The 24,457-nt window shown below is 39.8% G+C and overlaps 1 protein-coding gene across 2 annotated transcripts in view; it reads left to right on the forward strand.

Moving 5' to 3' along the window:
- Positions 1-24,457, forward strand: part of ST7L (suppression of tumorigenicity 7 like) — a 124,161-nt gene that overhangs the window by 46,621 nt on the left and 53,083 nt on the right. For both annotated transcript variants that reach the window (XM_004616267.2, XM_055138209.1), the window contains 5 exons: positions 6,754-6,908; positions 12,251-12,348; positions 13,171-13,285; positions 16,461-16,533; positions 17,453-17,555. In XM_004616267.2, the coding sequence (XP_004616324.2) occupies positions 6,754-6,908; positions 12,251-12,348; positions 13,171-13,285; positions 16,461-16,533; positions 17,453-17,555 (544 nt within the window). The remainder of the gene's footprint in view (positions 1-6,753; positions 6,909-12,250; positions 12,349-13,170; positions 13,286-16,460; positions 16,534-17,452; positions 17,556-24,457) is intronic.

Below are 24,457 nucleotides of genomic sequence, written 5' to 3' on the forward strand. Positions count from 1 at the left end.
TGCTTGAATGTTGCTCCCAGCAGTTCTCAGTGAGCCATGGCCATGCAGTGGTGAGGATCAAGCCCAGGCCTACATCCTACATGCAAAGCAGCAAAGCGGTCATACTTATCCTCTGAACAAACTTTTCCAGGCCCTGCAAATCTACCTTTTTTTTTTTTTTTTGCTTTTTGGGTCACACCCGGTGATGCACAGGGGTTAACTTCTGGCTCTGCACTCGGGAATTACTCCTGGCAGAGCTCAGGGAACCATATGGGATGCTGAGAATCGAACCCGGGTTGGCCGCGTACAAGGCAAACGCCCTACCCACTGTGCTATCGATCCAGCCCCAGGAAATCTCCCTTCTTTAAGAGAACAAATCACTCCCGAGTGGTGCCTAAAGACAGCCATCCCTAGGATTATTCCAGGGAGGGAGTGGTATCATCCACCTTAGGAAACATCTTTCCACATGCAGGGTCCTCCCTTTCTTTCTCTGCTCTGCCCCCAGTTACATTCTCTGAAAAATAAGGGAAAAAAAAAGAAAACAAAAACTGGAAGACAAGTCTCAGTTTACTAAAATCAGGATTGAAACTTGAGGCATTACTATTGAATTTACAGGAATTAAAATATTCATAAGGTCATGTTAGGTGCATAACAATAGATGCGCTTAGATGAGACTGATTCCTTAGAACATACACCAGAGAGACGGGATAGGGGTTAAGGCACTTGCCTTGCATGTGGCTGGGCCCAGTTTGATCCAGGAACCGTATATGCTCTCCCAAGCATCGCCAGCAGTGATCCCTGAATACATAACCAGGAGTAAGCCCTGCCAGGATATGACCCCAAAATAATGCAAAAAAATTACTCTTTGAAACACATAAACTACCAAGACTAACTGAAGAATAAAGAAAATCTGAACTCATCTATAGATAACATAGGAAGAAAATGAATCAGTAATGTAATCTTCATGCAAGGAATGTCAAGGATTGATAGAATTGCCTACTTGTTGAATTCTGCAAACCGTGTAAAGAAGAATTAATACCAGACTTTCTCAAATGCTTTTTAAAAACGAGGGATCATTAATAACATTTTGAGACTGTTCTCCTTAAATTAAAGGCATCATAAAGTGGAAAACAGTCTAATGTTTGTTATGAATAAGAAGCCAAAATCTTCAACAAACCCCTAGTGCACTGAATATAGCAGCATATTAAAAGGATTATACATCATTGCCAAGGGGGATTTATTTCAGGAATGCAAGAATGGTATAATATCTGAAAATCTGTGTAAGACACTACATTAATAGATCAAAGGACAAGAATCACATGATCATCTTAATTGATGCAGAAAAAGAATTTGACAAAATCCCACACCATGTTATGATCAAAACAAAACAAAAAGGAATGGAATGTCGACTGAAATAAGTCTGAGGGAGAAGAAATACCAATGATCTAACTCCTCTATGGTGTAAAAAGAAGCAAAACAAGGGAATAGATGATGTTGAATGATGGACAGACCCTTTACTGTTGCTTGCAGAACTGAGATTACCAAGCAGTTGGGGATAGAGGGGAAGGAAAGTACAGACTAGATGGAATTTAGGACTATGGTGGAGTTCTCAGCACTTGGTGATGGTGAAGATGCAATACAGTAAGATTGCAATAACAGTATGTACATTGAAACTATAAAAGTGGGGCTGGAACGATAGTACAGTAGGTAGAGTGCTTGACTCTCACAAGGCCAACCTGGGTTCAATCCCTGATACCACATGTGGTCCCCCAGTCGGGACCATTTATCACACTACCAAGAGTGATCTCTGAGCACAAAACCAGAAGGCAGTCTTGAGCACCACTGGGTATGGCCCCCCCAGCCAAACCAAAACATAAAACATGGGGCTGGAGAGTTAGTATAACAGATGAGGCTCTTGTTAGTATAGCAGTCTTGTCTGAGGCTGACCTGTGTTCAACCCCCTGCATCTCATGTAGTCCCCAGAACCCACCATGTGTGATTCCTGAGCACAGAGCTGGAGCAACCCTAAGCACACCAGGTGTGGCCCCAAAACCAGTCCCCCAAAAAACAAAACAAAACAAAATCCCAACCCCCAACAACCACACACACAAAAACTTGTGAAAGTTACTGTTTTAACTATGTTGGTTAAAAAATGATGCATTTGAAAAAAAGAGCAAGGAGCAGAAAGAAATTTCATCCTGATAAATAATACCTCTGAAAAAGACATTTAACTACTTAATGAAAAGTCAGGGACTGGGGAGATCAGTGCCCTGCTCACAGTAGACCCTGTATTGATCCCCAGCACCTCATATGTTTCCTGAGCCCTGCAAGGAGTGAGCGCTGAGTACTGATGGGTGTGGCCCCAAAACATAATGATCATAATGTTGAAACATTAAAGTTTTCCCTCTAAGATCAAAAACAAGGCAAACGTATTTTTGTTTACCTTTAGTATTGGACTGGAGGTGCTAGGGAGTGTAATTAAGCAAGAAGAAGGGGTAAACCAGCTTCCAGATTGGAAAGAAAGAAAGAAAGCTGTCTCTTAAGTCACAAATAACATGGTCTTAAATGTAGAAAGTCTTGGGGCCGGAGCCATAGTACATCGGATAGGGTGTTTTCCTTGTATGCACCCAGCCAAGGTTTAATTCGAGCCATCCCACATGGTCCCCCCGAGCACTGCCAGGAGTAATTCCTGTTGCAGAGCCAGAAGTAACCCCTGAACATTGCCAGTTGTAACCCAAAAAGACAAAACAAAAATGTAGAAAATCTCAAATAACCCACGTGTAGTAAATTATTAGTTAATAAAAGAATTCAATAATGTTGCTGAAACAAGATTACTATTTTTTTAAAAGTTGTAAAAAAAGCAATAACAATGAGTATTCTGAAAGGAAATTAAGAAATTTATTTTTTATTTTATTTTTTTTTTTGGTTTTTGGGTCACACCCGGCGATGCACAGGAGTTACTCCTGGCTCTTCACTCAGTAATTACCCCTGGCGGTGCTCAGGGGACCATATGGGATGCTGGGATTAGAACCCGGGTCGGCCCGTGCAAGGCAAACGCCCTACCTGCTGTGCTATCGCTCCAGCCCCAAGAAATTTTAATAATAGCATCAGACATGCTAAAATGTTTAATTTGACCAAGGAAATGCAAGAAATATATACTAAAATCTTCAAAGTATTGCTGAAAGAGCTTAAATATAGATATACTGTTTTTATGATTTAGAACAGTTTCTCAATCTTTTTCCAACCAGTTTTTTGTTTGTTTGTTTTGTTTTGTTTTTTTGGGTCACACCTGGCGTTGCACAGGGGTTACTCCTGGCTTATACACTAAGGAATTACTCCTGGCGGTGCTCAGGGGATCATATGGGATTTTTTTTTGGTCACACCCGGTGTTGCACAGGGGTTACTCCTGGCTTATGCACTAAGGAATTACTCCTGGCAGTGCTCAGGGGACCATATGGGATGCTGGAATTCAAACCCGGGTCGGCTGCATGCAAGGCAAATGCCCTACCCGCTGTGCTATTACTCTAGCCTCCTTCCAGTCCCTTGTGCCATTTATCTAGTATCTAAAACACACCAAGAAGACTCTGTGAAGTATAATTTTTTTTATTGAGGGAGAGTAATAAGTGTAAGTATAATGTGGGATTCTCCAGAGAGAGAAAGAAAAAAAAAAGGGAGAGGAGAAAGACCCCAAAATGAAGTAAATTCATATCCCAGAAACAGGAAGTAAACATGAACTTTATATCCTAAAGACAAGTGAATCTGGACAACCCCAAAGTTGGTATGCTTTAAAGGAGAGATTGTGCACTCAGACTTGGGATGTAGATGACTTAGGGTGAAACATACCGTAAAGAAAGGAAAAGTAGCACATCTGGAGTCAAGGGTGTGGGTGACTCCAAGATGGACTGCCTTTCAAGAACTGTTGCAACTCATAACCGAAAAGCCAAGCCAGTTTAAAATGGGCAAAGGACTTGAGTAGACCTATAGCCAAAGAAGACATACAAATGATCAGTTAGCATGTGAAAAGATCCCTAATGTCATTTGTCATTAGGAAAATAAAAACCTCAAAGAGTTGCTTTTGTAAGATGGAAATAACAAAAAACTCTCCAAGAAATAACGTTAGTGAAAATGTGGAGAAGTGGAATCTTCATATGCTGTGGATGAGAATGTAAAATGGTATGACCACTGTAGAGAAACACCTGGTCAGTTCTACAAATAGTTAAAATTAGAATTCCTAGCAGTCATAGGTATGAACAGAAGAATACTAGTATATTTTTGTATTTTTGAAAAAGGGTCAAAATTTTATACAAATGTTTATAGCTGCGTTTTAATAGCCAAAAATTGGTATCAACCCAAATGTCTGTAAGCGTATGGATGGTTAAACAGTGTGTTATGTCCATAGAGTAGAATATTATTTAGCAGTAAAAAGGAGTGAAGTAGTTTATGTGCTACAACATGAATGAACATTGAAAGCATTATGCTAGTTGAAAGAGGCCAGACAGAAAGCCTACATATTGTATGGTTAAATATATAGGAATTATTTGGAGTAGACAAATTCATAGTTAGAAAATAGATCTGTGGTTAAAAGGAACTGGGATGAGAAGAGATGGAGAGTCCTACTTAGTTGTAACACAAGATGCTTTTGGGAATGATGGAAATATTCTGAAGTTGAATTATGGAGATGTTTGTACCACTTTGTAAGGTTTCTGAATAGTACTTTTAGTAATGATTGACTTTGTTCTGTGAATTTTTACCTAAATTAAAAAAATGGCATTCCCAATAGTGGGTATTCATAAAGTTAATTTCTATTAGTGACATTTCCATTTAAAATACTTTTGAACAAATGCAATAAAAGGTCCTAAGAGTAAAAAGATCTTTTAGCCATAAACTGTAACTAAATTAAATTATTTATTTCTTTTGGATTTGGGGCCACACCTGACAGTGCTCAGGGATCACTGCTGGTGGTTCTCAGTGGACCATATTGGGGTTAGGGATCAAACCTAGGTTGGCCGCATGCATGGCAAGAACCCTACATGTTGTATTATCTCTCCAGCCCCCCATAAACTGTAATTTTAAATTATGTATAGATTTCATTCTACTACATCAGTTTATAGCATCTAGATCTCAAAGTGTTTTTAATTCTCTAATTTAAAAGTGATTGGATTTTATTTTTTATTTAATTTTAATTTTTTTTTTTTTTTTTTGCGTTTTGGGTCACACCCAGAGATGCACAGAGGTTACTCCTGGCTCTGCACTCAGAAATTACTCCTGGCAGTGCTCAGGGGACCATATGGGATGCTGGGAATCGAATCTGGGTCAGCCGTGTGCAAGGCAAACACCCTACCTGCTGTGCTATCACTCCAGCCCCAAAAAGTGATTGGATTTTAAATTACCAGCCTAGTATTCAAAGCAGGAACGCATTAAGTACTTTGGCGAAATGTAGTAAGTGGGAAACCTCCATTGAGTAAATTATTGGATGCTTCAACTTAAGGTATGAAGGAATTACTCCTGATCGTGCTCGGAGGACCATCTGATATGGAATGCTGGGATTGAACCTAGGTCGGTCGCATGCAAGGCAAAGGCCCTCCTTGCTGTACTATTACTCCGGTCCTTACGTATTCTTTAAAGTCTTCAAAATCCAGATTGCAATTCACACTGATGCCACATTTCATTTTGGACAAGATACTTTCTTGGGGGGGATGCTAGGGATCAAATCCAGGATATAATACATGTAGAGAATATATTCTACCATTGAACTACATCCCCAGCCTCAGGCTAGTCTCATTTCAAGTACTCAGTAGTTTGAGTAACCAATGATTATAATACTGAACAATATAAGCATGGATTATGAAAAGTAGGATTGTCCCTAGAAAGATGTATTTGTTATTTCTTCGAATGGGAGGGTTACTTTTTTGCCCACAAACAAGTTACTTTATCTTACTGGCCAATATTTGACTTAAAAGATAGAAAAAGATACTGCATTTTAGTGGTGTGGAGACAGTGAAACTTAATATAATAATCCTGATGATGAATTATATTAGGAGTATAGCAGAACAGGTTTCAATTCAGACCATGTGAAGTTATGTTATAATATGATAATTCTGGATAAATCCAGGAGAGCATGGGAACCATTAGGTTTGGCAGAGGTTATAGTCTTAGATATCTATTTAATCAGGACTTATTCTCAATCTTTCCTCTCTCCCATATCTTCTTATTAGAGGGATATTAAAATTATATATTTACAAAGAGCTATTATGACCACTCGAGTACATATAATAAATCATAATTTTAAACTTAAATGATAATTTCAGACTAATATACTTTTCTACCCGCTTCCGTAAGAGGAAAATACTGTAGATGTCAAATCAAAATAGAGAAGTAAAAATGATATCAAGAGGGGGCTGGAGCAATAGTATAGCGGGTAGGGCATTTGCCTTGCATGTGGCTGACCCAGGTTCGATTCCCAGCATCCCACATGATCCCCTGAGCACCGCCAGGAGTAATTCCTGAGTCAGGTGTGACCCAAAAATGCAAAAAAAAAAAAAAACCCAAACAAATAAAAAATGATATCAAGAGAAAAATAGGAAAATTATGAAAACAGACACAAGAATAAACCAGATCCCTGATAAATTAATGTATCTAATGAAATTCTTTTGGTGTTTAAGAGATGGAAAATGTAGTTGGATGTGGGGAAATGTGACAAAGCATAAAGAGACACACCCCAGAGGAAATACTTGCTTTACTATTTTGCTTAAAATTGCCTTGCTTTCTTTATAGCTGTGCTGCTGCATATGTTCTGCTGGCCGAGGAAGAAGCAACAACTATTGTAGAGGCTGAAAGGTTATTTAAGCTGGCTCTCAAGACGGGAGAAACCATTTATAGGCAGTCACAGCAGTGCCAACAGCAAAGTCCTCAACATGAAGCCCAATTGAGTAAGCAAATTTTAACTGATTTTACCTGTCTTTACTCCTGCAACTCTCTTATGTTTAAACTACACAACAATAATAATTTTAAAAAAAACAAAAACCTTAATGCCTAGAGGTTAGCTACTTGAGAGAAAATGAATCTAGTCACAACTCCTATAACTCAGCAATACAAATAAACATGCATTAGAGAAGGCTGTGCAAGAGAAAAGATTTGTTCTGGTGTTTGAGAGGTGCTTGCTCAGAGGCTTAGCAGTAATTTATTTCATGCAAGAATTAATGGGGGCCAGGGGCTAGAGTGATAGCACAGCGGGTAGGGCGTTTGCCTTGCACGAGGCCGACCCAGGTTCGATTCCCAGCATCCCATATAGTTCCCCGTGCACTGCCAGGAGCGATTCCTGAGTGCATGAGCCAGGAGTAACCCCTGAGCATTGCCGGGTGTGACCCAAAGAGGGGGGAAAAAAAAATTAATGGGGGCCAGACTGATATTACAGTGGGTAGGGCATTTGCCTTGCATGCAGCCCATCTAGGTTCGATCCCTGTTGTCCCATGTAGTCCCTGAGCACCGCCAGGAGTAATTCCTGAGTGCAGAGCCAGGAGTGACCCCTAACCCCTGAGCATCGATGTGTGTGACTCAAAAAGCAAAGAAAAAAAATTAAAAAAGAATGCTGGCCACTGAAGTAACAGAATCCAAAATACTCAAATTCAGGAGAGCCTCCTAGTGATAATAAGCAGCTGTTACCTTTCTTCTCACCTTGCTCCAACCCCTACTAAAGATACATTACTTGTTTTTAGGAAGATACTATTTGGTATCTTCATATAGTGTCAGGGAGTAGCTCTTTTTAAAACAAATACAGCTGTATACTTGCAATTAAACCTTTCTTTGGTTGATTTTTCTTTATAATAAGTTTGGGATTATGTAGTCTACAAAACAATGTTCTTTCTACTCTTTCTATTCTCACTTATGAGTGGGGTGGTTTTACAGAAAATGTGTGAATGTGCTGCTGCTTCCTGGTGTGTGTGTGTGTGTGTGTGTGTGTGTGTGTGTGTGTGTGTGTGTGTGTGTGTGTGTGTGTGTGTGTGTGTGTGTGTGTGTGTCCAGAGGATTTTAGCTTTGTGTTTGGGGCAAATAATGGGCAATACATTGGAATTTATTCACATAATGCATTATATGTGAGAAGTGAATTTCTAAATCTTTTGTTTGTGAAAATTCAAATGTGGATAATTTTTTTTCTTTAAATATTGATGTATTCAGTATATTTCATTAATGCATGTTGTTGTAACACACAACTGTGGAAATACGTAATTTAGCTGTCTAGAACGAATGAAACTACATTTCTAAAAATGTCCTGCCATTTGTTCATATTAATATCATTATGAGATAGCTACAAAAATATTTACCAACCCTTTCTAGCAGTAGTTTTCTAATTTGTTAGCCATTAGCTTTTGACTAAAAGTTTACACTGACCATGGACATTTTGTTTTAAATACTTCTAAACAAAAGTAAAATGACAGAGAATTTAAATCACAGAGAATGTTTAAATGAAAAATTGTTTATGCAGAAACTTAATAGTGTAAATTTATTATTAATGTTTGTTTTTATGTTGATATTAAAATAAACTTGTCAGGTATATACAATTGTTCAATAGACTTAGTGCATACTTTGCATGCTGAAAACCTAGGTAACAGTGTGAGCCCTGATAACACACTGTATTCAGAACACCTCTGGGAGTGACCCCAGAGCACAGAACCAAGAGTAGTCCCAAGCATACCCCTGGGTATGGCCCCCAAAACAAAGTCCAAATTTATAAAGCTGAAAACTTAAAACTGCTACACACACAAATGACCCATACACATTTTCCTTTCCCCGCTCTTTGTTTTGAGGGGTGTGTATTGAGTCACACCTGGTGGTGTGCAGGGACTATTCCTAGTTTTGTGCTGGGGAGTGGCCACTGGCAGTGTTTGGGGGACTATAATGTGGTACCCAGGTTCAAACAGGGACTGGCTGCATGCAGAGAAACACCTGAAGTCCCGTGCTACCTGTATCCTCAAGCATTTCCTTTTCCTTCTGAAGGGTTTGCCGCGCATTATTACCAGTCATCAGTCACTATTGGATTTAAGTGGCTAGTTGAGACCAACAATTCTAAGGCCCTTTTTCACACCATCACTGATGAAGACTGGTTGTCAGGCACTGGGAAAATATTTATCCTCCTGAACCTTCTGGGAAGACGTGGTGACCTTTCCAGCTCTAGCCGCTTCTTGTCCACTGCTTTAATGATATTTTAGCAGTAGCCTGCATATCACCAACAGCAAAATGACCCAAAGGAGGGTATCAGAAAAGCCCTCAACACAGGGGTTGCCAGGAACCATATCAATGATGATGATAAAATCATCACCAGATTTTAAGACCTTGAGACTGTCTTCCAGCTTTTCCTTAGAGTGACAGTCTCCTTCACCTCAGTGAGCTTACAAGAAGTGTGAGCTGTGTGACAGGCCTGCACAGGTGTATATGCTACACTGATTCGGCGGATGGGTGAGAATAATTACCTGAGTTGTGACATCTGCTGCATCTACTGGCAGGTCATTCTTGTTACCAACATCATTGCCATAATGGACATCTTAGACAGACACATTGTTGTAGTTGTTGTTATTATTATTATTATTATTATTATCATTATTGGGTTTTGTGTCATACCCAGCAGTGCTCAAGGCTGACTCCTGGCTCTGTGCTCAGGAATCACTTCTGGTAGGGCTTGGGGGATTACATGGGGCACTGGGGATTGAACCCAGGTCAGCCTCATACAAGGCAAACTCCCTCCCAGCTTTGCTCTCTCTACTCTCTCTGGTCCTGACAGATACATTGTTGACAATGATGCCCACATTGTTTCCAGAAAGTACTTGACTCAGAACCTCTGGGTACATTTTGACAGCCTATACTCCAGTGGTAATATCGATTGAAACCAATGTACCCACCATGCCCAAGCTTGAGAATACCAGTTTTGTAGGCATTTGGGAGGGGTAGGTGCAGGGGCTTGTCAGTTGGATGAGCGGGTGGGAGGATATAATCCAGAGGTTCAAGCAGTGTGGATCTGTTGGCACAATCATCTTATTTGTTTGTTTTGGGGCCACAATCCAGCAATGCTCAGGGTTATTCTGGCACTGTGCTTGGGCATGACCCCTGGCAATACTTGAGTACCATATGGAATTCAGATGGGTCAGCAGAGTGGAAGGCAAGCACCTTCCCATATTATGACCCCCCTGTAGTATTCTCATCTTTACAGGGTGGTTTCCATCCCTTGAGCCATGGCACTCACATCTAGCATATTGTCAACCATTCCAACCAGAAAGTGGTGTGAGTTCCTCTGTCAGGGTTTTGGCCAGTTTTCTTAATGAAGGTGCTGATTCCTTAATCATTTCCTTGTATCTCTTTTTATTCTAGGGTGGCCCAATGAAACCCATTTTTTGGATGCCTATAGTTAGTTATTTCAGACCCAGTATGTAATTCAGGAGTGTGTGCTTAGGGAGCTATCAGTGGTGACCCATCTTCACTTAGTTTTCAATTTATCCTAAAGGATCCCTCTCCCATCTCAGCAGCCTGGCTCCTATTCTGATGTTTTGGTTTATTTTTTTTTTTGGGGGGGGTCACACCCAGCCATGCTCAGGGGTTACTCCTGGCTTTGCACTCAGAAATTGCTCCTGGCAGTGCTTGGGGGACCATATGGGATGCTGGGGATCAAACCCGGGTCGGCCCCGTGCAAGGCAAACACCCTACCCGCTGTGCTATCGCTCCGGCCCCTATTATGATGTTTTGGCTTGTCAGTTCCACCACATTTTTAGATTAGATGACCAGTAATGATAGACTTACCCAAATCTGCTTTTCTGTGTTGTGTTGTGCTCATGTGTGGGCTGCACCTGGTAGTGCTCTGGGACTACTCCCAGCTATGTGCTAGGAGTTCATTCTGGCAGTGGCACCAAAGAACGAACTGGGGTTGGCCACTTCAAGGCACAGGCCTTCACCCCTGTACCATCTCTCTGGCCTACCTAGCCTCTCTCTCTCTCTCTTTTTTTTTTTTTATTTTATTGAATCACCATGTGGAAAGTTACAAAGTTCTCAGGCTTATGTCTCAGTTATACAATACTCAAACACCCATCCCTTCACCAGTGCCCATATTCAACCACCAAAAACTCCAGTATACCCCTCACCCCCACCTGCGTAATTGATGAATTTCACTTCATTTTCTCTTTACCTTGATTACATTTCATATTTCAACACAAAACTCACTATTGTTGTTGGAGTTTCCCCCCAAAACAGACAGCCTTACTACCAAGGAAGCTTTTGAAAATTAGTTTTCCATTGCTTAGAATGAAGAGATATGAAGTCCCAGTGCTCCAAGTACATAACTCTTTTTTTTTTCTCTTCCCCCTTCCCTTGCCGCCCAGTTTGTACCTGCTTGATAGACCTCATAATATGGTGGACGCCACGCCGCATTTCTCCCCAAAAATGGGAAACAACCGGGAAAGAGGGATATTTCCTTTCCTCGGCCAGCGTGGGGCTATGGCTTAGTTCACAGTCTAGAGAAATGCCTGCTACTTTGATTACCTTCAATATTTCAACAGAAAACTCACTGTTATTGTTTAACAATATTGTTTAACTCACTGAGTTTCCCCCCAAAGTCAGACCTGCTAAAAAGGAACCGTTTCACATTGCTGACAATTAAGAGATATTAGGTTTTGGATTTCTGTATAAAGTCCAGGGAAAATTCTGCCAGAAATTGCATCCCTGCAAGCTTTTATTTCCCTTTTGTGGTGCTCATAAGATGGAAAAGCCTGGAGAGAGAAACCCTTCCCCGCTGGCACCGCATGGGGCAGCGGCTCAGCTTATAGTCCAGAGGCCTCTCTGCGAGCTGCTGGTGTCCAAAGTAGTTCAGTTGGCCTCCAGCATCATGCTCATACAGCAGCTGAAAGGCCAGACATGTGTAGGCGGTGCGCTTAAATATCGGCGGAGGGCGGGTCTTTTTTCTTTTCCGTTTTGATTAAGTTGAATTTTGGTTTTTCTCTTTCCATGGTACATAGAAAGTTCTGGTGGCATACTTGTTGCAGAAAAGCTAAAGTAGCATTTCTTAAACTTTTCAGACAAAAATACTTAAAACATATAAAAATCTATAGAGAATGGCATAATGAACCCCCATTGAGTATTCATCCTCCAAACACAGTAATCATTAATATTGTTCCATTCTGACACAACTGAATTTTAATGGAATCTTCCAGGTAAGAAAACAGAATTGACTGAGTAATGGAAATGAAATATCAAATTATAAAACAAAAATAATGATAGGTGTGTTTTTTTTAAGGGAGAGATACCAATGTACTGGTATATATTAAGAGAAGATTGGCAATGTGTGCAAGGAAATTAGGAAGAATCAGAGAAGCAGTAAAAATAATGAGAGATGTAAGTTTTATGATGGCTGCACCTCTATATTTGTTCCTCCAAAAGACTGAGAATGTAGTTTAGATTTCTAGTTATTTAATGTTTATTTGATTAGTAGCTTTTTATTAATGAAATACTTATTTTACATGCTTTTTGTTTTTTTTAATTGAATCACTGTGAAACAAAAAACTACGAGGTTATTCATGACTGAGTTCCAGGAATACAATGTTCCAACACCAATTCCTTCACCAGTGTTCACTTCCCCCTGCCAGTATCCCTGATTTCCTTTTTGTTCCCCTCCCCTCAGTCTACTTCTTTTCCTTCTTTTTTTCCTTTCCTTTTGAATCACTGTGTTTTACAGTACCACTGATGATCGGGTATCATGCATATCCCTTTACCGCCTTTCAGCACCCCAGCCTCCACCAGGGTGACGACTTCACCCACCACTGTTATAGTCTTCCCTTCCCTGGCTTATTCACCCAGCCAGTGGCAAGCTTCCTACTAAAGACCAAATTCTCATGCTCTTCATTTCTACTACCTTTGGGCACTTGTTATTCCCCAACTATGACTCTTTTTACGCCTCATATGAGAGAGATCATCCTGTGTTTGTCCCTCTTCCTCTAACTTCACTCAGCATGATACTCTCCAGATCCACCGATGGATAAATTGCATGACTTCATCTTTTCTTATGGCTGAATATATTATGTCTTGTGTATTATGTGCATTTCTTAATGGTTGAATCTATGGTTTGGTTAAGAAACAAAAAAAGTGTTAATGAATCTTATATAGCTTTATTAAGTTCCTTTACTATGTTTTTAATCTTTTTTCTCTTTTAATATATAGTTGATGAAAGAATTTCCTCCTCTTACAATGTTGAACATCCATGAAAATCTCCTAGAATCACTTTTAGAATTACAGGCCTATGCAGATGTTCAGGCAGTCCTAGCGAAATATGATGGTGAGTGATACTTTTCTTACTTGGTAGCATAGTTAAAATTTTATTTTTGGTTCAATGAGGTAATCACAGATGTGACCCTATTTCTTATATTTCTATCTCCTTACAGTCTTACCAGTCAGTATTTAGAATTCTTAAGTACAAGTTGCTATTAAGTATATTCTTTATTAGGATTTTGGAAACAAAAGTCTGCAAGGAAGAATTTTCATTCTCTCAAGCTGTATTTATTTAGCACCTATTATGAGTGAGATGCTTGAAATACAGTGAACAAGAAATCATAGACTTTGAATAGAATTTTTTAGTTGGAACATCCAGATAAATGAATAGTAGTTATAGAAACGCAGAGTATATTAGCGGAGATTGTTGAAAAAGTGTAGAGTGCTATAGGAAGGCACCTCATTTGTCTTGGAATGTCACGAACAAAAATTGGCAATAAATATAAAAGTAATTTAGAATAACGTTTTTACAATGCCTTCTCATTACAAGCTGTAATTTATTATTTCATATGATTCTGATAATAATCTCTTTTGGGGGGGTGTGGCACAATAGGTAGGCTCAGGCTTGACTCCTGGCTCTGTGCTTAGGGGTCACTTCTGGCAAGACTCGGGAGATCTGATGTGGTGCCAGGGAGTAAACCTGGGTCAGACTGAACCCTGTGCAAGACTACAGCTCTGCCACTAAACTACATCTCAGGTCCCTGATTCAGATAATAATCTTGTAAGGTGGTAGGACAAGTATTTTACTCACATTAGTTAGTTAATAAAGAAGCTAGAGTTGAAGCAGATTAAGTAATAGAACTCCAGTCAGTAAGTGTCAAGTTTAAATTCAGAAATTCCATTATTTGTTCACTAGTATTTTAGTAGTAAGAATTTTTTTATATAATTATATTTATGAAACTTTTTTTTTCATTGTTACACTATAATGGTGCCTATTTACAACAGGTGGTGTGCTAAATTTTAAAGAAGCAAAACCTTCTTTTCTCATTCTGAGTGAGGTTTTAACTGAGCTTTTAACCTAAAGATGAATTCTGATTGGTGTATAAGTTACTTTTCACACTTGTCCTGTTGTAAGTTCTTACCTATTAGCTTGGGAATCCCATGATTTGGAAAGTTTGAAATATGTTATACTTGGAAAGAGAGGTTTATTTCTTTTAGACATCTGGAATTCTTAGGAAGTACTTCAGAATAGTGTAGGCTCATAGAGAAATTTGTGAAAATTCTTTCCATCTGGAACTTATCAGATGCTTGGTGTGCTTACGATACTTGGTAACAAGTTTAAGGAACCACATATTTGAAAAATCAGATGGTACCTGGCTCACTAAAAATAAGCAGGTTAGATTTGATAAATATTTTCAGTTATTTTTATGAGTTCTCAATATATCATTTAGAGTCCTGAAGAGAGAGTAAAAGTATATTTACTTCTTTAGTCCTTCATTTGCTGGAATAAGCCTAGAATGTAAAACACCAAGAGAATTCTTTATTTTTACTATACTTTACTATGTAAGTCTACACTGCTATAGACATTCTTTCGGGGGGGTGGGGCGGTGGGCATTATTTCTTTTAGGGGAGCGTGCACACCCAGCGGTACTCAAGACTTTACTCCTTGCTCTATGCTCAGGGATCACTCCTGGTGGGCTCAGGGGACCATATGGGATGCCAGGGATCAAACCCAGGTTGGCTGCGTGTGTGTACTATTGTTCCGGTTCCTGTAGTCATTCTTTTATTTATTTATTTATTTGCTTATTTATTTTGGTCTCCCAAGCAAACAGGTTGGCAATTCAATTTGAGGGCCCGAGAATGCAGTGATCCTGAACTGGGGTTGTTCACCTGGAAGGCACATGCCCTAAAACTTGTACTGTCTCTCCAGTCCCATTTTAAGCCTTCTTTAACAGAGAATTTACATAGTTAATTTTATTATAGATCTCTATTAATTTTTTTACTTTATAGAAAATCATAATTTGATAAAATATAGAAAATTCTATAACACAGGAAGAAGAAAAAAGATTTAAATTATTCATGGTTTTATCATCTGAAGTTTAGTTTTACTTTGGGGCCACTCCCAACAGCTCTCAGGCTTGTGGTGCTCAGGATTTCCACCTGACTCTGTACTCAGGGATCGCTCCTGGTGGGACTCCGGGGACAGTATGTGACCCTAGGGATGGAACCATCAGGCTCATGCAAGGCCAGTGCTCTGCCCACTGTACCTTCTCTCCACTATCTCTCCAGCTCCTGACTATTTACTTTTTCAAACATTTTTTTTTGGTAGCTAGGTAGAATTTTTATAGTTCTAATTAAAATGGCCCACTTGCTTTATCATTTGGATTTGGATTTAATTACTGTTCATTTTTGTTTTAAGTTTTCTTTTTTTTGGCTTGTAAATAGGTCAAATTTTTTTTCTATTTTAGTTTTTTATTTGTCTTAGGACCATATTTGGCAGTGCTCTGGGTACTATACGTGGTGCCAGGGATTCAACTGGGTCAGCTGTACCTGCTTAATTTTATTATTTTTGTTGTTGTTATTTATAAGACATTTTCCCCAGTAAGCAAATTGCTTAACATTTGCAACATCTTTTAAAGAAATAAACCCTAGCATATGTTTGTTTTACATTTTTTAAGGTAGGATTTTAAAGAGTTATCCTGTTCCTCTGAATAAGATAGATTTTTAGTGGTATCTGTTGAGTAGTTTTTACTATTGTGCTCATGGCTTTCACAGATAGTCTGATTAGAGATTAGAGGCCATACCTAGTGGTGCTCAGGACTTACTCTGACAGGGGTCTGGGAACCATATGGAGTGCAGGGGTTGAATCTGGGTTAGCTGCAGGCAGGGCAAGCTCCTCCACTCTACTGTCTTTCCAGCACCCCTGTCTTCCAACTTTATGTCCAACGACTACATTGTATTTGTTGAATTTGCAAGTGTAAACTTTATTTTGTTTTGTTTTTATTTGGGTCACACTTGATAGTGCTTGGACACTGCTCTTGGCTCAGTGCTCAGAGAGGTGGTTCATGGTGATGCCCAGGGAACCATGAGATGCTGACCTCAAACTCTGGCCTCTGGCATGCAAAGCACTGTGCTCCAGTCCATTGAGCTCCCCACCCAGCTCTTGTAAATTATCCTTATTAAAAATTTTTACTGACTTTTTCTTTTATAATTCTTGTCTAAGTTTAAACTTCCCTTTGCAGATATAAGCCTTCCAAAGTCAGCAGCAATCTGCTACACGGCAGCACTGTTAAAGACAAGGACTGTTTCAGATAAGTAAGTCGTTAAAAAACAGCACTTTAGAGAGGCTGTGAAGATCAATATTGTATTTTTCCTTCACTAACTTTAAACAATGCTCTTTTTTCTCCCTTTGCATCTTTTTATTATATGTGATGGGAAGAGCAAGGTTTTTAAAGCTAATTAAATCGGGATACCAGCCATGGACTTTTAGACAAACATCTTTAAAATGAAACTCATATAAAATTAGATTAATAATACCATAGGGTAATTGTGTGAAGATTATGTATAGTAAATACTTAAAGAAGGAAAGTATAGGTACTGCATAGTAACTGTGATAATGGTGTGTGTGGTAGGAAAATAGGTTTCATGTTATCTGTGCCAAGATGGCACTCATTTTCTTTTAATTAAGTTTCTTAAATTACTGTGCTTTCATATGTTTGGAATGGGACATTCATACTTGGCTTCCTCTCAATGAGAGTTTTATAAGAATATACTTTTATGAGATTTTCTTGATAGCCTCTTTGGCATTATTTTATTATCTTTCCCAATGTGCACCTTCAGTGGACTTTGCTTGAAGGCTTTCTTTTTTTTTTTTTGGGTTTTTGGGTCACACCCGGCGATGCACAGGGGTTACTCATTACTCCTGGCGGGGCTCGGGGGACCATATGGGATGCTGGGAATCGAACCCGGGTCGGCCGCGTGCAAGGCAAACGCCCTACCCGCTGTGCTATTGCTCCAGCCCCTGAAGGCTTTCTTTAGCAAATGGAAAGATTAAAAAAAATTTTTTTGCTGCCTTTATATGCTGAGCCAAAGACTTTCGCATTCATGTTTAGTAGGTATTTGGCTTTGCCTTTGAGCATTACCAGAGACCTCTGATTCAGAAGGCCATATTATAATCTAACTATGAAAATATATGTGTAAATGTTAATTTCTCCATATTTTTGTTTCCTTATAGATTCTCTCCAGAAACAGCCTCTAGAAGAGGATTAAGCACAGCAGAAATTAATGCTGTGCAGGCAATTCATAGAGCAGTGGAATTTAATCCTCATGTTCCAAAAGTGAGAAATTTTATGATGAAAACTTCTTACTCTGAAAATAAAAATTTAGGTCTCATAATTTAGGTCTGCTGTATTTGTATGCTTATGTAACACTGTCGCACTGTCATCCCATTGTTCATCGATTTGCTGTAGTGGGCACCAGTCAGGTCTACATTGTGAAGCTTGTTACTGTTTTTGGCATATTGGATACCAAAATATTGGATAACCTGGCGATGGTTACCATATAGGATGCTGGGAATCGAACCCGGGTCAATCGCGTGCAAGGTAAACGCCCTACCCTCTGTGCTGTCGCTCCAGCCCCTGTATTATCTCTTTGACACCTCATTTGTCTTCATACTGTACACCTTGCACACTTACAGATTATTTTTTAACCTACCCAGGATTAAATTTTATGTTTTAAGATAATACTCATGTCAGGAAATATAGAATATTTAAGAATAGGTGTCTTTACTGTAAAGTGTAATTATTACTATTGATTTCTGTATAGCATGTGTTAAGAGAAACTAAAAAAACTAGTAAATGTTGAAGAAATTAATCTCTAAAAATTAGTCTCAGAGCTGGAAAGATAGCACAGGACTATCCACTTGCCTTGCAAATGGTTGACCTGGGGTTGGTGCCTCACACCCCGTATGGTCCCTGCCAGGAGTGATCCCTGAGCACAGAGCCAGAAGTAAGCTCTTGAGCACTGTTGGGTGTGTGCATGTGGCCCAAAAAATGGGGGGGGGAAAAAAAAACAAAAGAAATCCAGGGGCTGGAGCGATAGCACAACGGGTAGGGCGTTTACCTTGCACATGGCTGACCCAGGTTCGATTCCCAGCATCCCATATCTTTTTAGATTACACACCACATGGTCACCTGAACACCAACAGGAATAATTGTAATCTGAGTGCAGAGCCAGGAGTAACCCCTGTGCATTGCTGGATGTGACCCAAAAGCAAAAACAAAAAAAAGAAATCCAAAAAGTTGAAGTTGTAGAGTTAAGAAAATTACTGAAGTCTCAGGAGACTCAATAGATATTTATATATTTATTAAGTTATATTAATCCTAAAGAGTTAACGAAGTTCGTTATAAATTATACAGTGAAATATATAAATCACTCTTGGCAAACTTTAGCTACTTAATATAGCAAATATAGCAATGTTTTAATTTAGATCAGATATTTTCTAATTTTCATTTTGCCTTCCTGTTTGATTTATTGGTATTTTTTTCTATTTAGAGGTATATCTCCAAATTCTCTTTATTTTTATTTTTATTTTTTTATTTTATTTTATTGAATCACCATGTGGAAAATTACAATGCTTTCAGGCTTAAGTCTTAGTCATACAATGCTGAAACAATCATCCCTTCACCAGTGCCCATATCCCACCACCGAAGACAAAAAAAAAAAAAACACAGTACACCTCCCATTCCGCCCACCCCCTGCACTCCCCCTCCACCTTGTAACTGATAAATTTCACTTTACTTTCTATTTACTTTGGTTACATTCAATATTTCAACACAAACCTCATCATTATTATTTGGAGCACCCCACTAGAGTCAGACCTGTTGTGAAGAGAAATGAGGTTTTGTATTTCTGTACTTTAACAACTAAGTCTAGGGAGATTTCTTCTGGATATTCGATCGTTGCAAGCTTGTAAAACCCATCTGTGGTCATCATAATATAGCGTCCCCACGTCCTTCATCCCCGGGAAGGGACAGGCGAGAGAGAGAAATACCTTTCCTGGGCGGGCATGGGGTCGCGGCTTAGTTCTCTGGCTGGAGACAATCTGCAAGTAGCTGCCCATGTTGAAGTTGGTTCAGCTGGGTCTGGATTCACGCTCGTGCAGCTGTGGAGGAGCCGCACTCGCGTGCGGCCCCCAGGGTCACATCTCGGCAGCGCTGGGAGGGGCCGGTGCCTCCCACCTTCCCACGAGCACCCTTGCGTCCCTTTGCTGCAGTTTTTGTCGTAAAATCCCATCTGTGGTCGTCATAATATGGCGTCCCCACGCTCTTCATCTCCAGGAAGGGACAGGCGAGAGAGAGAAATACCTTTCCCCTCCTGGGCGGGCATGGGGTCGAGGCTTAGTTCTCTGGCTGGAGACAATCTGCAAGTAGCTGCCCATGTTGAATTTGGTTCAGCTGGGTCTGGATTCATGCTCGTGCAGCTGCGGAGGATATATCTCCAAATTCTGAACCATCTTTTTATTAGTCTTTCTAGAATACTTGCAATTTGATTTCACCCCTTTAAAACATTTGAAATCCTTGAACTTCTTTTTATTTTCAAATACCCACTGTATTACATATTAAGTCCCCCTTCAGAGATTTTATTTGCTTATAAATGCTTAGGAGAGGCTCCTAATCCTGGCCTAATAGGATCACTTTCATTTAATTTTAGGAATTGATACCTTCTGGTCTTCACAGATAACTTGAAACTAGGCTGTAGTCCAAGCATGTATTGATTTATTTTTGGTTCTCCCTTATTCCTAGGAGGTAACCTTCCAGGTTCCTATTGATCTTCATTCTGGCTTTTGTTTCTCTAGCATTATGAGACTAGTGAAAAGAGGGTGCTCAGCTTCTTAACTATCTTGTCTACAATTATCAAACATACCTATAGTAAAAGAGCTCCAAGTGTGATTTATTGCTCAGGTTTCTGCTTTATTTGGACTGTGAATTGGTAATTCTTTTTGTTTTTCTTTTAAGGCCATGCCAGGCTCTGATCAGGGCTTACACATGATTCTGCACTTGGGTGCACTGAGTTAGGCAAAGATTACACCAGAAGTATAATCTCTCAGGGCTGGAGAGATACTATAGGGTTAAGGCACTTGGCCTACACATAGACAACACACAATCAATCCCACACACCACATATGTTCCCTGAGGACCTCCATTTGAGACCTCTGAACACACAACCAGGAATAAACCCAGAGCACTGCTGGGTGTGCCCCAAAACAACAACAACATCAACAACAACAAAAAACTAAAGTTATAATTTATAAGGAACAAATTGATAAATTGGACTTAAATAATTTCCATTAAGAGAATAGAAAGAGGGCTATAGAGATAGTACAGTAGGTGAAGTGCTTTCCTTGCACAGGGCCAAACCGTCTTAGATCCTAGGCTTAGATCCATGTGGTCTCCTGGGCACTGCAGGAGTGATTTTTAAGCACGGAGCCAGGAGTATGCCCTGAACATTATTGAGTGTGACCAAAATAAAAAATAAGAGAAAACTGATACAAACTATTTGTAAGTCACATAAATCTGTTAAAGGGAGTATATCCAGAACATATAAAGAATTCTTCCAAGTCATTAGAATATGAATGAACAAAGGATTGTCAGCTTACCAAAGAAGGTGTGTGAATAGTTAATAAGTTCATGTCATTGTCATCCTGTTGCTTATCAATTTGCTCGAGCGGGCACCAGTAACATCTCCAGTGTGTTGTTACTGTTTTTGGCATATCGAATACGCCACAGGTAGCTTGCCCGGCTTTGCTGTCCGGACAAGATACTCTCAGTAGATTGCCAGGCTCTCCGAGAGGGATGCAGGAATCGATCCCGGGTCAGCCGCATGCAAGGCAAATGCCCTGCCGCTGTGCTATCGCTCCAACCTGTTCATGTAAAGATACTAAATATTATTAACCACTGGGGAAATACAAATTAAAATATGATGTCTACTAGAATGGCTACACTCTAAAAGCTAATATGTCTACAAGGAATTGGAAAAACTACATACATTGCTGCTAGACTTGTGAAAAAGTAATCTTACTGTGGAGAATATATGTTTATATTTTAAAAAATTTTGGACCATGTTCAGCCATGCTTCGGACTGCTCTCAGCTTGATAGCTCCCAGGGATCACTCCGGGCAGTGCCGGGGCAGCATGTGCTACCCACATATTAGGAGCTCCCACATACAGTTTGACCATTCTCCCCCCTCACCCTAGGAGAACAGTTTTATGGTTAAACATATCCTTAGCACATGACCTATTAATTCTACCTATACTAGAGTAATGAAAATGTGTGTCTTCTGAAACATGTATACAAGTGTTAGTCACAATAATAGAATAAAAAGTAAATAGTTAAAAAAATATTTACAATAGTCAAAAAACTTAAAACCATGAAAAAAAACCGTGAATAAACACTGTCACTGTCATCCCGTTGCTCATCGATTTGTTCGAGCGGGCACCAGTAACGTCTCTCATTGTGAGACTTATTGTTACTGTTTTTGGCACATCACATACGCCACAGATAGCTTGCCAGGCTCTGCCCTGTGGGCGCCATATTCTTGGTAGCTTGCCGGGCTCTCTGAGGAGCGGAGGAATCGAACACCTGTTGGCTGCGTGAAAGGCGTACGCCCTACCGCTGTGCTATTGCTCCAGCCCGTGAATAAACAAATTGTGGTTATAGTCATACAATGGAATACTTTTTTTTTTCTTTTTGGGTCACACCTGGTATCACCAGGGGTTACTCCTGGCTCTGCACTCAGGAATTACTCCTGGCTGTGCTCAGGGGACCATATGGGATGCTGGGAATCGAACCCGGGTCAGCTGCATGCAAGGCAAACACCCTACCACTGTGCTATCAGCCCCAATGGAATACTTAACACAAAAATGGAATAAACTATTGTTACATGAAATAACATAGATACAGCCTCAAATTCTTTATGCCCAGTAAAACAATCAGACACAGACAGCATATTATATGATTCCATTTATAAGAAATTTCTAGAACAAGCAAAACTATAGACTCAAAAAGCAGATCAGTGGGAATAAGGTTAAATCAGAAATCTTTTTATAGTGGTGTACGATTGTACAAATTTACTAAATATCATTGAATTAGATACTTATAGTTGTGAATTTTGTGATATACAAAGTATACCTCAATAATATATATATGCATATATATATGTGTAATGTATATATGTGTGGTGTCAGGAATTGAACCTAGGGCTTCACACATGTATGACCAGTGCTTTACCACTGAGCTACATCCCTGCCCTAAATAATATACATAAATTTTAACTTTTTAAGTTGTTTTAGAAATAGAAATTTTTGAATTTCCTCCTTAGCTAAATGTTAGATGTTTAGGTAGAATCTTATATATTTTCTCTTTAAACATTAAAGCCACTTGACAGTTCAGCTTTATAAAAATATTCAGTAAGTAGAAAGTTGGAAAGGTACAATCTAACCTTACATTATTGTTTATGAGAAGATACTTTAAGCTGGGTGTTACTAAACAAGGATTACCTTTTGAGAAATTTAAGTTCCAGCAATTTGGGTGATATCATACTTACCTAGCTTTAGTATCATGAACTGAGAAAGCTGTGAAATTTGTGGCTTATTTGCTGTGGTTTTATAGTGATGAAATACTGTAAAAAAGCTGTCCTCTTGCTCTCTCTTGTATCTCTCCCTCTGTACTCCTCTTTGCCACCCACTCCCTTCTTTCTCCCTCCAGTTATGATCTCTCCTCTCCTCTCCTCTCCTCTCCTCTCCTCTCCTCTCCTCTCCTCTCCTCTCCTCTCCTCTCCTCTCCTCTCCTCTCCTCTCCTCTCCCCTCCCCTCCCCTCCCCTCCCCTCCCCTCCTCTCCCCTCCCCTCCCCTCCCCTCCCCTCCCCTCCCCTCCCCTCCCCTCCCCTCCCCTCCCCTCTCCTCTCCTCTCCTCTCCTCTCCTCTCCTCTCCTCTCCTCTCCCCCCTCCTGGGTATGCTTAGGGCTTACTCCTGGCTCTGTGCTTAAGGCTCATACTTGGTAGAGTTTGGGACATAATATGCTGTGCCAAGGATCAGACTGGGTCTGCCACATGCACAGCAAGTGCCTTGCCTACTCCTCTCTCTCTGGTCTGCTTTCTATTCTTGACACTCAGCTAGAGTCAAGGAAATTTAAAGAACTTTACAAGTTTCCTCCCACAAAGTTCAACTGTGACTTATGATAACTTAGATAACCTAATATAACCTGTATATTATATAATGCTACATAATATTGTGTAATCAAATATAATCAAATATTGTGAACTAACTTATAAAATAAAACAGACTATAAAATAATCAACAGTGACATTTATATATTTTAGATACTCTTTTATTCTTATAAATTTGCCACTCAATTTTCAGTTGTTATCTAGTTTTCCTAGTAAGATGACAAAGGGTATAAGCATTTTAGCAGGAAATATGTTTTTGAAACTTTCCACTTAACCACAGCAGAAATGGCTATAGGTCTACTGCTGTGTGACTTGTTAAAACTGGAAACTCTTAGAAGTACAATAGAAAAATATCACATGAATTCCTTCAAACTATGAATTTATTTAGGTATTTCATTAATATTACTTGATGTGATCGATGTCTTCTCGTTTCAGTCAGACCAATGACATCGTACTTGATCTTCTGCACTTGCACCATCAGGTCCTCGATGGATGCTTCCGATGCCAGCGTACTTGTGTTGAAAGTTATTTTAGTCTTTCTTCCTTTTGGCAATCTAGTTCGTCCCTGAGATTTTTCAGCCTCTCCTTGCTCATCTTTCTTAACAGTGCCGTATTGGGGGCTCTTTTGGTGTCAGGTGAATGAGGCCCATTGTTGTTACTGTTTTTGGCATATCGAATACACCACGGGTAGCTTGCCAGGCTCTGCCATGCGGGTGGGGTACTCTCGGTAGCTTGCCGGGCTCTCCGAGAGGAATGGAAGCTTTTAGGGCGGCCTCCAGTCGCCCTTAGAAGTGTTCCCATAGTTCACACCATATTTGAACCCAATCAAATATGGTACAGGAATTATGGAAAATGGGTATTAAGTGTCTTATGGTGTGTTCTGGAAAGTAGCCTGGAGTGTGGCGGTGGCTGGGTAGTAGAAGTAGTGGGGGTCGGCCAGTGAGGTATTTATCTGGCTTGGGTAGAGCGGGGCATCTGGGTTTGACCCCCTCCCTAAGGTGCCAGAGATTGGA

The sequence above is a fragment of the Sorex araneus genome, chromosome 5 (assembly GCF_027595985.1).
Source record: "Sorex araneus isolate mSorAra2 chromosome 5, mSorAra2.pri, whole genome shotgun sequence".
NCBI lineage: Eukaryota > Metazoa > Chordata > Mammalia > Eulipotyphla > Soricidae > Sorex > Sorex araneus.